Here is a 16,847-nt window from a genome sequence, read left to right as displayed (position 1 = left end):
CATTTCATTTGACTGCCAAGTAATACTCCATTGTATATATATACCACATCTTCTTTATCCATTCATCCACCGATGGACATTTGGGCTCTTTCCATCCTTTGGCTATTGTTGATAGTGCTGCTATAAACATTGGGGTGCATGTGTCCCTTCGAAACAGCACACCTGTATCCCGTGGATAAACGCCTAGTAGTGCAATTGCTGGGTCGTAGGGTAGTTCTATTTTTAGTTTTTTGAGGAACCTCCATACTGTTTTACAGAGTGGCTGCACCAGCTTGCATTCCCATCTTGAAGATTCTTAAAGATCTAAATCTGTCTCCTTCTATGCACAAGAGGGAGTTGGGAGAGAGGGAAGCAAAGAAAAGATACCAGAGAAAGAAGTGATGCCAGTTCTAACATGAATGGACTCTGAATGTGTAAGGAACTACATGGGAAAAACAATTAATAAGTATTTATTGAGCATCTATTACATTCCATATTCTCAAAGAACGCTGCCTATTAGGAAGACATAAATGTGAACGAATTGTAAACTATGTTCAAGACACACAACAGTAGTGATTAACTATTAAAGTGCCTGGAAGGAGGGAAGTGTGCTCCAGAGACAGAAAACGTTGCTGTAGCTGGAGCTCAAAAACGAGCAGGGCTACCTGGGTGAGAGGCTGGAGAAGCAGGTAGGAGCAGGGTGCATGGTGCTGAAATGCACAAACTCTCTGCTCTTTCACCTGTGATGGGGCTAGTGCTCAGCCCCATCATCCTTCTCATGACTCATTCAAAGACCTTTCATCACCTCCAGAGACCCCTGGACCTGGTGCCTCCCCATTCTTTGCATAACGAGTTCCTGGAGAGCAGGGATGCTGTAGTTTACTTTCTTCTCTATGTATCCAGCCCTAGCAAAGTCTAGTAGGGCCACAATTAATGTTTAATGAGTGAATGGGAACTACTGCTATTGACATCCTACTACGTGCCCTGCAGTGCCTTCTTCCCACAACACTTCGGTCTTCCTCTTCCCTGGTGAATTCACACATTGCAGATCTCAGCTCCCCAGTGACTTCTGCAGAGCCCATTTCCCCATTATACATCTCATGGCACAGTGTGCTCCTTTGTAACACTGGTCACAGTTGCAATTTACCATTTACCTGGATGATTATTTGATAATATGTAAGGTAAGTACCCAAGATGGCAGAGAATACATGTGTCCGTATTTGATCACCAACGTAGCCCATACTTAATACAATGCCAAACGCATGGCAGAGACCCAATAAATAGAGTTTGAATAAATAAGTTAATTAAATAAAGGAGAAAGGAAGTTAAGAAAGAAGGGAAGTGGGGTACCTCGCTGGCTCAGTCAGAAGAGCAAGTGACTCTTGATCTTGGGGTTGTGAGTTTGAGCCCTCCTGTGGGGTGTGGAGATGACTTAAATAAATAAAACTTAAAAGAAAAAAAAAGAAGGTAGGGAAGAAGGGAGCAGGAAAGGAGAGGAGAGAGGACACATTGATTGTGGGATCAGTGTTTGGTCATGTGGTCAGCCAAGGATATTCTTAGATTTTATCCTGCTAAGAGTTATCAAAGAGTTTTAAGCCAGTGATTTAGGAAAAGTGCAAAGGACACACTGGAAGGTAGGAAGGCTGAAAGCAAGCAGGAAGTCCCTATTCCGGAAAGAGAAAGCAGAGGCCTCATCCAAGGCAGTAGCTGTGTGACGAATGTGTAGAGCTAGTATTTAGAGGGTACAATCAATAGGACTAGATAATGCCATTAATGTGTACCAACAGCTTCATTCCAGAGAGGACACTGGTTTCACAGCCATCGAGGATTGTGGGCTTCATTATTATCATAAATAAAATATCATGAAATAAAAAGTGTGTATTGAGTACAAGTGCTGTGTTTGTGGCAACAAATTGGAAGATAGAATCCAATATAATAGTTTGATATTATGCACACTGAAGTGTTTTATACTACAAGTCCAACTTCATGAGATACCCTTCTAGCAGATTATACAGAAAGAAAAGTAAAGCAGACATTGTTTGGTCCCTGCAGCTGGTTTAGTGATATCAAATGCTCCTAATGCCCCTGGGGCAGCCATGTTGAGTGCAGAGTGTCGGCTGTGGGCCAGCTACATTCACCTTGATATGGTGAAAGGTGCAAAAAAGCCAATTTTGAGATTAAAAATAGAGAATTAATGCACTCACAGAAAAATGTGTAGCTTTATTTTTTCCATAGATTAAATAAAGATTGAAAGATGGCATATGTTTAAGTCTATGGTTTTCTTCTAGTAAGGCAATGTCACTGCATTGCAAGAAAATACTCACTAGTCCTACTGAACACTGTGTTATTTATTCAGGTTCAACGAGCATTTTAGATATGTTATTCCTAGTTACAATCACTTATATATGCTTATTATTGCTCACAACCTTATACATGTAGCCTAAAATACTGCCTTCTTTTCATACAAAACTAATTACTGTGAATAATTTCCATTCCACTGTGGTACAAAGCATACACTTCCTTAAACTGTCCTACAAAGGAGGGTGTGCTGACCGTATTTGGTATAGTAGGGAGTATGGAATTAACATTTCAAATTTATCATAACAAAATGGAGAAATGTTCAGTGATATAAAGTATTAAATACATCAGGGATGAGTATTGAATACTGAATAACATTTACAATGTCCTAAATCCTAAATCAACTAAAATTAAATGATATTATTGTTAAACAATGGTAAACAGTTATGGCTAGGTAAGTCTGCTTTTTCGGGATAGTGACATATGTCCCAGAAATGACAGTTAATGCACATTTATATCTCATCATGCCATCCGGATCACAGACAGACCTACTCTATCCAAACCCTGTTTTAAAATATCTTTTTATTTTTAATGTTTATTCATTTTTGATGAATCTAATCTAATCTAATCTAATCTTCTGTTAGTAATTTTGTAGCATTTATTACAAGCATTTATAAATGTGTAGCATTTACTACAAGCATTTATTATGATAAAAAGACGACTTACCACCACGATATATCGAGGTCTGTACTGAATGGTTCCAAACAAACCCAATATGACGACTATTATATGTAGAAAATTTCCAAGAATTGGTGCCCACTGGAAGCCAAGGAAGTCAAAGATTTGCCTCTCTAACGCTGAGAGCTAAAATAAAGCAAAGAGAATCCATTAGCTTCTAACCCAAGCAGAATCACACCATTTTAATATGTATCACACAGCTAGAAAAGTCTGCATATTTGGTTTCAATCACACATACGGACGTCATCATCACTACCGTTGTGACACCCATTTCATGTCCTATTTTATGCAACTTCTCTCAGAAAATGTACTAAGATAACTAAGAGGATTATGACTTCAAGTAAAAATAAACTTTAAACCTATCTGGAGAGCTCAACATATACTCCTTAAATCATTTTCTGTAGTAGAAGATCCAGGCAGATATTTTAGAATATCATATTCTATGATATCAGTTCTTGATTTTTTTAAGTAAAATGATTGGCTTAGTATAACACACTTGGAAAAATAGCTACAAGCTTGAGTGCTAGAACTGGTATGATTTGGGGGAAAAATACAAAACCCAAAGTCTCCTACTCACCCCTGGCTTCCTTTAAGGAACACAAATTACCAAATCTGTTTGGTTTCTTTGCTTTTGTTAGTCTGTCATTGACGATAATGACCAACCACTTTTTCAAAATGAAGCTTTCTCATTTATTTAGTTCTGGGCTCAAGGCTCCCATGTAAAACTAAGTTAAATCGTTCCTTTGAATCATATTTATTACCATCATATACCTACATGGAAATTCATCTTAGATTAGGTAAAACCCTTTTTGAATATGGAAATAAAAATTACAGGACCATTACAATCATAGACATGCTACGGTTTATTACATCTGCATTATACACAATTACATTTTAAACAATTACACAATGTAATAAAATATACACTTAAATAATCTGTGTATGATTTATGAAACAGATGAATTTCATATAGTCTAGTGAATGCCAAAAATGTCATTATCATATAAAAATGATATTTATTGTATTTTATATCTAAAACTTTTATAGTTCCACCTGCTGCGTTTGGACACTAATTTTATACATTTCAGACTTTTTTCTAGATTTACTTTGATAAAGTAGTAATTTTAATAAAATGATCCAACAATTAGTTATGTTGATGGCCCTAGAAACCGCAGATTTGAAATCAAAATGGTACCCTAGGTATTTTTCTAGTTATGTGGCAGGTGTATGCCTGAATAGCTTTAATTTCCTTGGACATAAAGAAATGTCCTCCATCCAGTAAGCTGAATTTACCTTGGTTAAAATTCACCTTCAGCAAGCTGTGGAGGAGAAGAGAAATGAGCAAATGCCGAAAGACAACCACACCAGAACCACATTCATTTCATGGGTATTTCCTGATCATCAAGTGATCTGTCACTATTCCCTGCTCTCATGAATGGGAAGATGCACAGAAATGGCTAAAACACAAAATAATCACAGCAAGGTAAGAAGTAGAACCGTGCTTTTAATACCTTGTTTGTCTGCTTGTGACTCTAATTAGTTCCCTGGAACCTTCCCCTAAAAATGCAGCATTTTATTTATTGGCCCATCAGTGATGTAAATATGCAGTTTTTTTTATGTCCAAACGGGATGGATGTGCTCAGATAAAAAAGAAACCCTGAAGAGCAGCTGCAGGCAATTTATTCTGAAAAGCAACCCTATTTTAAAGCTGTCGCGCATCACAAAAACCTTTAAAGTGAACTTTTCAAACAGAGAAAAATCCATTTTCTTTTCTGTCAGAAGCTGCATGGATAGCATTCTCTTTTATGATATTAAAGAAAACACATATAATGAAGGAGAAGCCGCATTAACACCACTTATTAGGAAATCTGCGCTTAAATATTAGAAAATCTGCATTCTTTAGTGGAGACACTATATCTATTAATATTTATTTTCAGATAACTTACTTAGAAATGGATTCATGGTGGCTTGAAATAGGAACACAAAAGTTCAGCAAAAAAAAAAAAGAAAAGAAAAACTAAACAAGGAGAGGATCACACCAAGGATTAAAAGAGAGGCAGCTATAACAGCTATACAAACCATGAAAACTAGGTTTCAGTAACTGTTAATGAACAGGGTTTGAAATGCACGGGTTCTTACGTGAGGATTCTTTTTGATAAGTACAGTATGGTACTGTAAATGCATTTTCTCTTATGATTTTCTTAAAAACATTTTCTTTCTCTAGAGTGCATAAAACATACCAAATACGTGCTGATTGATAGTTTATGTTATTGTAAGGCTTTCAGTCAACAGTAGGCTATTGGTAGTTAAATTCAGGTGAGTCGAAAGTTGTATTTGGATATTTTCAACTGTGTAGGGGGTTGGTGTTCCTGACCCCTGTGTTGTTCAAGGGCCAACTGTGTTGTATTTTAAAAAGTCAACCAACAGGGTGCCTGGGTGATGCATTCAGTTAAGTGTCTGACGTCAGCTCAGGTCATGATCTCATGATTCATGGGTTCAAGCCCCGTGTTGGGCTCTGTGCTGAAGCAGAGTGTGCTTCAGATTCTGTGTCTCCCTCTCTTTCTGCCCCTCCCCTGCTTGTGCTCTGTCTCTCACAAATAAATGTTAAAAAAATAATAATAAAAAAATTAAAAAGTCAACTAACAACAAAAAGCCCTTCAAAAATAAACAAAACACCACTGCATTTTTTACTTAATTATTTTATCTAATTTCCATGTTAAGCCATTTTGTCATTTAGTTTATAGGCAACTATCTTCTCTCTAAATGTCATAATCTCTAGAGACACCTCTTGCTGCCTTAGAGCTTGACATTAATAATAATGACCCAGGGCCACTAAGTGAAATTAAATGAGATCCAGGTTGCTTTGTTAGCTCAGAGAGAATGAGTTTATTTTAGAAATATCTCTGTCAAAATAGTTCTCATCAATGGAGCAGGCCTGGGAGTGCAGATCGGGTGAATCTCTTCCCAAATGCATGGTCAGTGACCTCAAGCTGGGAACCCGACATCAACCATTATGGCAATATATACAACATGGACATTGGGAAATGCTAAAAATCAAGAGTTTTGTTTGTTAGGAGAATCTACTGTTAAATATTACCTACACACCACTGCATATGACACCTAGAAAACAGTGGTTCTGATTCAGAAAGACACTGAAAGGAAGTGATCAAATGTTTCAGTGCAACACGAAAGGAAAGCGCCCAGCCCTGATGAGTGCTGAAGAATGGAAGGCTCAAAGAGGGTATCTGCAGAGACGCCATAGCAAAGAAAAGAATGACCGAGACATCTGAAGAATTTGAGGTTTAAATACATGTATAGAATTCAAGAAGATATAAGAGCAATAAGACACTCCAGAGAAAGCAAAAACCAACCAGTCATCAGTTTAAAACAACTGTGGGGGGGCACCTGGGTGGCTCAGTTGGTTAAGCACCCAACTTCAGCACAGGTCATGATTTCATGGTTCGTGAGTCTGATTCCTGCATCAGAGTCCGTGTTGACAGCTCAGAGCCTGGAGCCTGCTTCAGATTCTGTCTCTCTCTCTCTCTCTCTCTCTGCCCCTCCCCTGCTCAAACTCTGTCTGTCTCTCTCTCAAAAATAAATAAATGTTAAAAAAAATTTAAAACAACTGGAAGCAGGAGGAGGGGTCAAGTGGTGGAATGGAATGGAAGTTTTTTTTGTGTGTCTTGCATCCATGAAATACAGCCAGACCAACATTAACCATCCTGCACACTGAGAAAACTGATCTGAGGATGAACACAACAATCTGCACAACCTGAACTATAGGACTCGGCAGGTACATGGTGCAGAGGGGTGAACTGGGGGAGAGAGAAGCTGCAGAGGGCAGGAAGCTGTTTTTGCTTGTGGAGAGAGGATGGAGAAGGGGGTGGGGGGTGGGGGAGAGTACAGGAAAGCATCCCCCCACTGCCTGAAAACAGCTGGAGAGAAAAGAAAGTGTATGCAAGGGACTGAACAAAAAAAGGGAAAAAGGAGAAAGGAGAGGGTTTAAATTCCATCAAGACTCTATAAGCAGGGCGTTTTCAGAGTCTGAAACTCTGCAGCTCGATACCTGGCGGTGCTCTGATAGGAAGGGCAAATCTCCAGGAGCAGAAAGCAAGGTCTGAGGGATCCAAGGGCCACAGGGGGAGAGGCAGTTCCCCTGCTGGGAGAACATTTGGTAGGGGTTGTGCAGCCACCCAACAGGCAAAGGTCCCAGCGGACCCTGGAGAACAACCACATTCACTGGTGCTGGAATAAGGATGTTAAGTGGGAAGCCTGGTGCCAGATGTGTGTTGTGATTTCTCATAATCCCTGAAACGCTGCTGCTACACAATTGCATGAACTTTTTCTGGGGTGGGCTGAAACCCAACCACAGTCTCTGGGCATCAGCAGCAGCACAGTCCTGTGAACATTCCTGAGGGTTGGGAGCAGCACCTGGCCATTGCTCGATGAGACCCTCCCCCAGAAGGTCTGAAGGTGTCAAAGTTGCAGTCCCCCAGAAATGAGGGATAGGAAGCACAGCCCCATCTGAGATAAAACTCAGGAAGGAGGTGCAGCCTGGCAACCTGATGGCTTGGTTGCGGACAATGTAAAAGTGGGGAGTGGATGGAAGCCAGAGACAAAGGAGGGGTGCACGATTGCTGGTAGAGGAGAGCACAGAATTCTGATACTAGAGACTGGGTAGCTGGGTGATGCCATTTTGACCCCTCCCACACATAAACATACACATCTACATGTGCCACAACAATCCACCTCTGTAAGCTAAGCAGTGCCATCTAGTGGAGAACGGAGCTGCTACACTAAGCCCCACCCAACTGGGCCAAACTCGCTCTTCAGGAACACAAGTCTCTCCACCTGCTTAGTTTACAGATGACAAAGTGCTTCATAGTTTGACTTCTAGGGAAACTGATGGAATTTCGATCATAGTTCAGTCTGTTCACTGGGCCATCTATTCAACTTTTTTTCTTTTCCTTTTCTTTTCTTATTCTTGAATACCTAAAGAGATAAAATTTATTGTTATTTTCCATTTTTACTAAAAATATTTTTCTTTATTTTTTTCTACTATATTTTATACTTTTGTGTAAATTTTTTCAAATTCTATTTTACTTCCATCATTTCATTGTATTCTATTTCATTGTATTCATATTTTCCTTTTTTTTTCTTTTTTTATCTTTCCCTTTTTTCTCTAATCTATCAAGCTTCTTTCTTTTTTATTTATTTATTTATTTATTTTTAATTTTTTTTCAACGTTTATTTATTTTTGGGACAGAGAGAGACAGAGCATGAACGGGGGAGGGTCAGAGAGAGAGGGAGACACAGAATCGGAAACAGGCTCCAGGCTCTGAGCCATCAGCCCAGAGCCTGACGCGGGGCTCGAACTCACGGACCATGAGATCGTGACCTGGCTGAAGTCGGACGCTTAACCGACTGCACCACCCAGGTGCCCCATATCAAGCTTCTTTCAACAACTGGACCAAAACACACCTAGGATCTAGCATCTTTATTTGATTTTGTGTGTGTTGTTTTTAATTTTTTAATTTCAATTTTTCTACCTTAATAATTCCTTTTCTTCCTTCAAAATGATGAAATGAAGGAATTCACCCCAAAAGAAAGAACAGGAAGAAATGACAGCCAGGGACTTAATCAACACACACACAAGCAAGATGTTTGAACCAGAAAATAGAATCACAATAACAAGAATACTAGCTGGAGTTGAAAATAGATTAGAATCCCTTTCTGCAGAGATAAAGAAGGTAAAAGCTAGTCAGGATGAAGTAAAAAATGCTATAACTGAGTTGCAATCTCAAATGGCTGCCATGGCAGCAAGAATGGATGAAACAAAGCAGGAAATCAGCGATATAGAGGACAAACTTATGGAGAACAATGAAGCAGAAAAAAAGAGGGAGACTAAGGCAAAAGAGAACGATTTAAGAATTAGAGAAATCAGTGACTCATTAAAAAGGAACAATATAAGAATCATAGGGGTCTCAGAAGATGAAGAGAGAAAAAAAAGGGGTAGAACGGTTACATAAGCAAATTATAGTGGAAAAATTTCCTAACCTGGGGAAAGACATAGACATCAATATCCAGGAATCACAGAGGACTCCTAGTAGATTCAATAAAACTGATCATCAACAAGGCATATCGTAGTCAAATTCACAAAATACTCAGGCAAGGAAAGAATCATGAAAGCAGCAAGGGGAAAAAAAGTCCTTAACCTACGAGTGAAGACAGATCAGGTTTGCAACAGACTTATCCACAGAAACTTGGCAGGCCAGAAAGGAGTGGCAGGATATATTCAATGTGCTGAATTGGAAAAATATGCAGCCAAGAATTCTTTATCCAGCAAGTTTGTCATTCAAAATAGGAGAGATAAAAAGTTTTCCAAACAAAAACAAAAGAAGTTTGTGGCCAGCCCTGCAAGAAATTTTAAGGGGGACTCTCTGAGGGGAGAAAAGACAAGGGGAAAAAAAAGACCAAAAGCAACAAAGACTAGAAAGGACCAGAGAATACCACCAGAAACTCCAACTCTACAGGCAACTTAATGACAATTAATTCATATCTTTCAGTACTCACTCTAAACGTCAGTGGACTAAAGGCTCCAATCAAAAGATTGGGTAAGAAAACAAAATCCATCTATATTCTGTTTCCAAGAGACCCACTTTATACCTAAAGACACCTTCAGATTGAAAGTAAGGGGATGGAGAACCATCTATCATGTTAATGGTCACCAAAAGAAAGCTAGAGTAGCCATTCTTATATCAGACAATCTAAACTTTCAAATAAAGACTGCAACAAGACATGAAGAAGGGCATTATATCATAATTAAGGGGTCTATCCACCAAGAAGATCTAACAATTGTAAACATTTATGCTCCAAATGTGAAGTACTGAAATATATAAATCAATTAATCACAAACACAAACTCATTGATAATAATACCATAATAGTAGGGGGCTTCAACACCCTACTCACAGCAATGGACAGATCATATAAACAGAAAATCAACAAGGAAACAATGGCTTTGAATGACACACTAGACCAGATGGACTTAACAGATATATTCAGATCATTTCATCCTAAAGCAGCAGAATATACATTCTTCTCCAGTGCCTTACTTGGTATCTTACTTGGATGTAAATTAAAAAATAAATAAGTTATTAATAAAATGTAAGAAAAAAAAACAACTGGAAGCAGTGATATAAAGAACAATGGCATCATTTCTAAGTGAAAGGTAAAGTAGGTAAGACTCTGGAAGCTATAAGAATATGAAGAAGGATATGTTTCTTTTCCTAATGAGATAAACAAAATAAATGAAATTAGAATCTTAAAATGGAAGGAAAGAAGGGAGGGATGGAAAGAAGAAAGGAAGGAAGGGAACAAAGGAAGGAAGGAAGGAAGGAAGGAAGGAAGGAAGGAAGGAAGGAAGATAAGAAGGAAGGAAGGAAATACAGGGAGGAAAAGAGGGAGAGAGGATAGAAGACCAAATCAGTGATGCAAAGAACCAATGAAATTAGAATGGGGAGTTATTTTGAATGTAAATATGAAGAAGCCATTGAAACATTCTCCTTGAGTGGCAGAAGGATGGGAACACTGGAACTATAGGAAAGAAATGTAACCCTAGATCGTACTTGGGCCTGCATGAAAAATATTCCATATTCACTATAATGTAAATGTTGCTTACTGGATTGTAACTTTCAGAATCAAATTGTAGAAAGTCTGAAAGTCTTCTTTATGGTTATGGAACAAAACGTAAGTGGGATTCGACCATATAAAGCATATTTCTGTGTGTATGGCAAAGGGAATAGAGTGTGCTTTAAAATTCTTTATGCAGTGTCAGTCACTTCCTTTTACCAGGCTCCAAGGTGGGAATATTCCCTATAAACCTATGAATCATTAACTGAAACCCACATTAACCACACACACCAACAGCTCAAGAAGTATTTCTACTCCCTTATTTTATGTCCACACAATGAAGACAGAGACAAATAGGAGCACTTTTAAAATACAGTAACTTTCTTATTGATCCATATATTATGTTTAATGATACACATGGTATTTGGCTTAACTGTTCATAATTATTACTAATTATAAAAATTAATTTATACTTAATTAAAGAGCTGTAAAAACACCAGGTGACCAAACATTTCCCTGGGCATTTCCCTAGTCTGGGTCTACACAAATAAGCCTCTGCCCAAACAAAAGCTGGGTAAGAATGTTCATTCTTGGGGTGCCTGCATGGCTCAGTTGGTTAAGCATCTGTCTTCATCTCAGGTCATGATCTCACAGTTCATGAGTTCGAGGCCTACATCAGGCTCTGTGCTGACAGCTCAGAGCCTGGAGCCTGCTTCAGATTCTGTGTCTCTTTCTCCCTCTCTGCCCTTCCCCTGTTTGTTCTCTGTCTCTCTCTCAAAAATAAATAAACATTAAAAAAAATTTTAAAAAAGAATGTTCATTCCTAAGGAGTGAATACCCTTGGAGACTCAACTTCCCAGTAAGAAAAGTGAGCTGGCTTTTCACTCATTCCCCCTTGGACTTTTTCCCTGCTCACTGGAGTCAGACACGATAAAAAAAGATCAAAACAGGGTTTTTCATGTTGGCAGAATCATAAGAAAGCATTTGATCAAATCATAGTTTCACAAAAGACTGTGAAATTAAAGCATATTGTACGACTGATATTCTCTTCTGTATAACTCCTAGCTTAGAGATTCATGCAGTCAGTATTTTATAACCATGAAGGATCAAATATTTCCTTAAAGTGGGAATTTAAAAGCTCCAATTAGCATTCCCATTAGCTAAATTGATATATCTCAGGCCATTTCAAGTAAGTCTTGAGCTATTAGAGTTTTTCTTTATGTCTGGGGAGTCCAGGTAGCTCTTCATGCTACCACCATCATCCTTGGTTCCTTTGCTCTGAAATCTCACAGTTACTCAAGTCCCAGAGGACTTTTCATGCTTGGAGGTGATAATGTCCAAGTTGTATGCCCACAGACCTGGCCTAGGCCAAATTATGACCTTTCAAGCTATATATTTCAAGCTATAATTTGTGAATGTTCTTTCATGGCTCTAAAAAATGATCAGTAGCATTTATATCATGATTCTATTTCATAGAGTCAGGTCACAGAGTTCTTGGAGATTTACCACTATGCTAAAGCAGGTACTATTCCAGAGAAGTTTCTATGTGTCTGTAGACAGGTAACTAAGCCTTAGGATGTACACAAACTTCAGTGGAGTCAAGAATTCTAGAAATGGCCTGCTTATGATTTGGTTCATCCAATAAAGACAGTAATAATGTTAAGGGCTTCATAATTTCTGCATAGTTTTGTATTATCTTTGGTAGGGGTAGATGGCAAGGTTATTCCAGTGAATGCAGAAACCAATCATTTAGTGAAATGAATAACGTCAGATCAAGTTTAATACATCACATCCTTTTTCTGTTACTTGACTTTTAGTATCTTCTCCAGTGGCTCATTGACCGTTAGTATTTATGTAGCTAGATGTGGTGGAACTGTGGATGCTAGGAGGAGGAAGAGTATTTTCCTTAATGCCAAGTGTGATTGTTTAAGTTGTTCCTTGAACTAGCTTTAGGGACATCTCACAAACCTTCTTGCACAAACCTTTCCAGAAAAACTCTTTGAAATAGTATTAAAAATTAAAATTTGTGATGTAGGTCTTAGGATTCTGATGTAAACAGAGTTTTAAAATTACAGAAGTATCTATCAACAAGGCATAATGGAAAAGAAAGGATAAATATATCCAGTATTATACTAGGATATATATCATATATCCCAGTAATACCCTATTTGAAATGAAAATAGGAATAGGTCTTTATTTTTTGTCTAGATAAAATCACTTTCATGTCAATAATGAGGAAAATTACTTGGGCTATGTGATATTTAATGATCAATAGCAATACTGAGTACTTATGTAGCTGTTTTTATTTTCAAGTCACCCCTTTAACTGAATTCAAAATGCTCTGACTTTTTCAAGAAGAATTAGTTGAAAAATAATTTGTAGTAGTTGGTCCTTCTAGAGTGCAGAGATGCTTTGAATGGCAGGCATTTCAGAAATCATACGATACCAGATGATATATGAAATGATTAATGAATGCAATGTGGCAAGATTGGAGAGGAAAGCATAAAATAGTTTCAAAAATACAGTTAATCCAATAATTAGAATGTCATCAGTGATTTCTTTTAGATTCAGTTTTTTGAACCGAAAACCAATTATTTTTTCTTTTGTGTTAATTCACTCATTTGTTCAATATGTACCACTTAACAAGTGCGACAAGGTAGGTTCTGAGGGTACAAAGGTGAATGGCAGAATTCTTAGACTGGAGAAACTAGTGCATACTCTAGTGGGGGAAGAAAGACATAGATCAAAAAATTATGATGAAATCAATACACTATGGTATAGCAGTGTTCAAACAGCTATAGGAACACAGAGAAAAATGTTTTCACCTCTGCCTGGCATGACCAGCATGTTTCAGATATCTTTACGAAAGAGGTGGCTATTGAACATGGTTCCCAAAGAATGGTCAAATTTTTTTCATTCAAAGAAGAGAGCAATTAAATTAACAATGAAATACAATGAAAGCATAATTAAAGAGCAATTAATTAAATAATTAATTTGTTACATTAATTAAAGAACAATTAAAGCAAACGGCATGGCATAACACTTCAAAGTGCCATAAAATGTCAATTTTAGTTCCACTAAATTTAAGTTCACTTTCAGAAATGTATCTTAATTGGATAAGTTGAGGCACCATTGCATAGTGTTAGGTATACAGACTCTTGAAACAGACCGGCTGGTTTCAAATCCTGGCTCTGTCACTTACTAACATGGGATCCTGGGCAATATCCTTAAATTCTCTGTGTCATAACTCCTCATCTGTAAAATGATAGAATCTATTTCACCATGTCATTTTGTAGACTAAATGAGTTAATTATATAAGACACTTAAATCTGTGCCTGGTGTCAGTGCACACACACACACACACACACACACACACACACGTATACACACACTTCACATATGTGCACACATGTTTTCTCATATAAAGATGTTCATGAAAATGGAGCTTATAATGAAGGGTGATAGAAAACTAAGTGTCTAATATTATGAGATATTAAAAGTATATGTTGATATATTTATAAAATGAAACACTACATATCCATATAAAATAATGTAGATCAATAGGTACTGATAAAGAAACTGATCATAATATGTTGGACAAAATCACGTGTACATATAATAAGCTTCTACTTGATAACAAGAAGCTAATTCCTAGTCATTCAATCAACATGTATTTTGAGACCCTACTAAATGTATGAAATGCTTCTGTGGCTATGCATGTAAATGTGTGTGTAGAAACATACAACATTAAACCCATCTGTCTAAATTATGACTGAATAGTAGAATTTTGGTTGTTTAAACACTATTGCTATTCTAGTTTTTCTAAAAATTTTACTCAACAAACATGGATTATTTAAGAAAAAGATTTGTGCTTTCTCCCTGTCTCTCTCTCTCCCTCTCATTCCCTGTGTGTGTGTGCGTGTGTGTGTGTGTGTGTGTGTGTGCCTTTTACTTTAATCCATGCAATGAAATACACATCACATCCTCTACAGCATACATACTGAAACAAAAGATCAAGAAGCAATGTTTAATCTTATGTGTGCCATCGTCTGGTCTATTCTATTGTATTTCATCGACAGTGCTAGTCTAGACCAACTAAATTGATTTCCAACCTACTAGTTGGTCAAGAATTGTATGCTAATCTCTGGTATTCCACACATGCTGTGGAAGGGGCTTCATCAGGAGAAGTTGAAGAGCAAAAAGTGCCTGGCTAAAGAGTTTGTGACTTACCCTGTAAGTGTTAGGAAGCCATTAAGGGTTTTATCTCATGTGTAAGTTTCATAAACAGTATTATGCTTTAGAAAACCCCTCTGTCAGAGGTTTGGAAGTGTTTTTATCTTGTTTTGCAATGGGACTCGGGAGGTAATGGCGGTAAGGATAAGACTTGGACTGAAGGTAGGGCACATGGTGGAATGCAATTTTCACATGAGAGAGGATGGAAACCTGAACTAAGAAGTAAGACCAGGGAAATCAGAACAGAGACAGTGTGGAAATATTCAAGAACCAGAATCTAATGGCCACTTCTATCTGAAAGGTGAAGGATAACCCAGGTCAGTTTGGCTTACATCTTTGCTCTGACCAAAGAAAATTGACTCAGTGTATGCTGTTACAATCACTGAAAGCGAGGAGGAAAATTACAATTTTGAAGCTAATGTATTTGATTTCCTTACAGATCTTACACAGCATGAGATTACATATTCCAATGTAGGCGTTCTCTATCCTTTTTATCATTTTTTAAAGACTAATTACAACCTACTGTGGATGGTCCACCTGTAGACTGTGCACCTTGATAATGCCTCAAATCAAGGAACTGTGAACTTTGCCACTGAACGCAATATAAGTATGGAGACACCTTCCTCTCTGTCTGTCAAGACATGCGTAAAAAGTTAAGTTAGGTTAAGCCAAATATCATTTGAATAATTGAAATAATAGTAAGAACTGGATAAAAAACATCCTGTAAGGAAACTTAAGCCTACTAAAAATAACTTCTGGGTTACTTACTGTTTGAGATTATCTTAATCACCACTCTTCCTATATCAACCCAGTTAGTTTAACTAAATATACGAAATTTCAATCTCTGGGGTTTAATTATAAGAAATGAGTTTCTTACAATTAAGTAAACTTGTAAAATCCTTTGGCAGCAAACATTTTTCAGAAGATTCTTACATTTACCAATAGGTTCTTATCCAGAGAGGGGTTTTCTTACTTGTTTTCTAGGGCTGCAGACACTGATACTGATGTAAGACAAACTCATGCCATAAAGAATCTAGGGGGAGGATACTCTCATTCCTTCTTTCACACTAAGCCAGTAACACTCTGGGTAAGAATTCCACAAAGATTAGGCAGAAGGGACTAATCTTTTAGTGTTTGGTCCAGGATGTCCCTTGATCTCTAAACAGTGTGACCTCATCATTTGATTCAGGTTGTTAGTATCCTTTTCCTGCCAGAAATTATCCCAAAGCCCAACTTGCCCAACTTTGCTAAGCAGAAGCTGACCTTAAAAATGCAGTTCCAGTCCATGAATAGCTCAAGCCAGGAGTAAGGCAACTATTTTATCAAAAGCCCAAAGTGCCAATTTGTTACAGAACAGTGATTGAAGATTGAATTTCAATCCTCCAGTGGAGCCATAATGGATCCAAGAACACTAAAGTTGAACCCCTAGGCTGGGTGACCTATACAATCCCACAAACAGCTGGCAGGAACATGCCTGCCGTGGCATTTAAGACTCCCATGGAGGTTTCACTTAAATGGCAACCCAGCATGAGAAGACGGAAGAGAGGGTTATGGGCCAAAAGTTTCTTTAAGGGCCTTTTCACATTTTTATTTGTAGTAGAGACCACCTGCAAGAATGCCTTCTTTAAAGAATTCCTTTAAAGCATACATTTTTTTTCAGCGAGAAGTACATTTTTCATTTGGGAATGAAATGTTTATTGTACACTCTAATTTTCAAATGAGAATAGCTTCTCTACAGCATAAACGCTTTGACATGTTCAGTATTTTTTTTTTCTCTACTATTTTCTAAACTTGAACATGTCAAAGCGTTTATGCTGTAGAGAAGCTGTTCTCATTTGAAAATTAGAGTGTACGATAAACAAGTAATAAACAGTTGATGGTGTTAACCTACTTTAATGCCATCAACTGTTTATTTTTCCTTTTGTGGTTATCTTTGCCTACCTCTTGCTCTCCTAAATGCACTGTGTA

At 37.6% G+C, this 16,847-nt stretch overlaps 1 protein-coding gene across 2 annotated transcripts in view; it reads right to left on the bottom strand.

Annotated features, from left to right (window-relative positions):
* Nucleotides 1-16,847, bottom strand: part of NKAIN3 (sodium/potassium transporting ATPase interacting 3) — a 608,729-nt gene that overhangs the window by 288,614 nt on the left and 303,268 nt on the right. For both annotated transcript variants that reach the window (XM_043601142.1, XM_043601143.1), the window contains exon 2: nt 3,004-3,141. In XM_043601142.1, coding sequence (XP_043457077.1) covers nt 3,004-3,141 — 138 coding nt within the window. The remainder of the gene's footprint in view (nt 1-3,003; nt 3,142-16,847) is intronic.

Source organism: Prionailurus bengalensis, chromosome F2 (genome assembly GCF_016509475.1).
Source record: "Prionailurus bengalensis isolate Pbe53 chromosome F2, Fcat_Pben_1.1_paternal_pri, whole genome shotgun sequence".
NCBI lineage: Eukaryota > Metazoa > Chordata > Mammalia > Carnivora > Felidae > Prionailurus > Prionailurus bengalensis.
The sequence above is the reverse complement of the archived record's forward strand: the minus strand, read 5'-3'. Positions and strand labels throughout refer to the sequence as shown.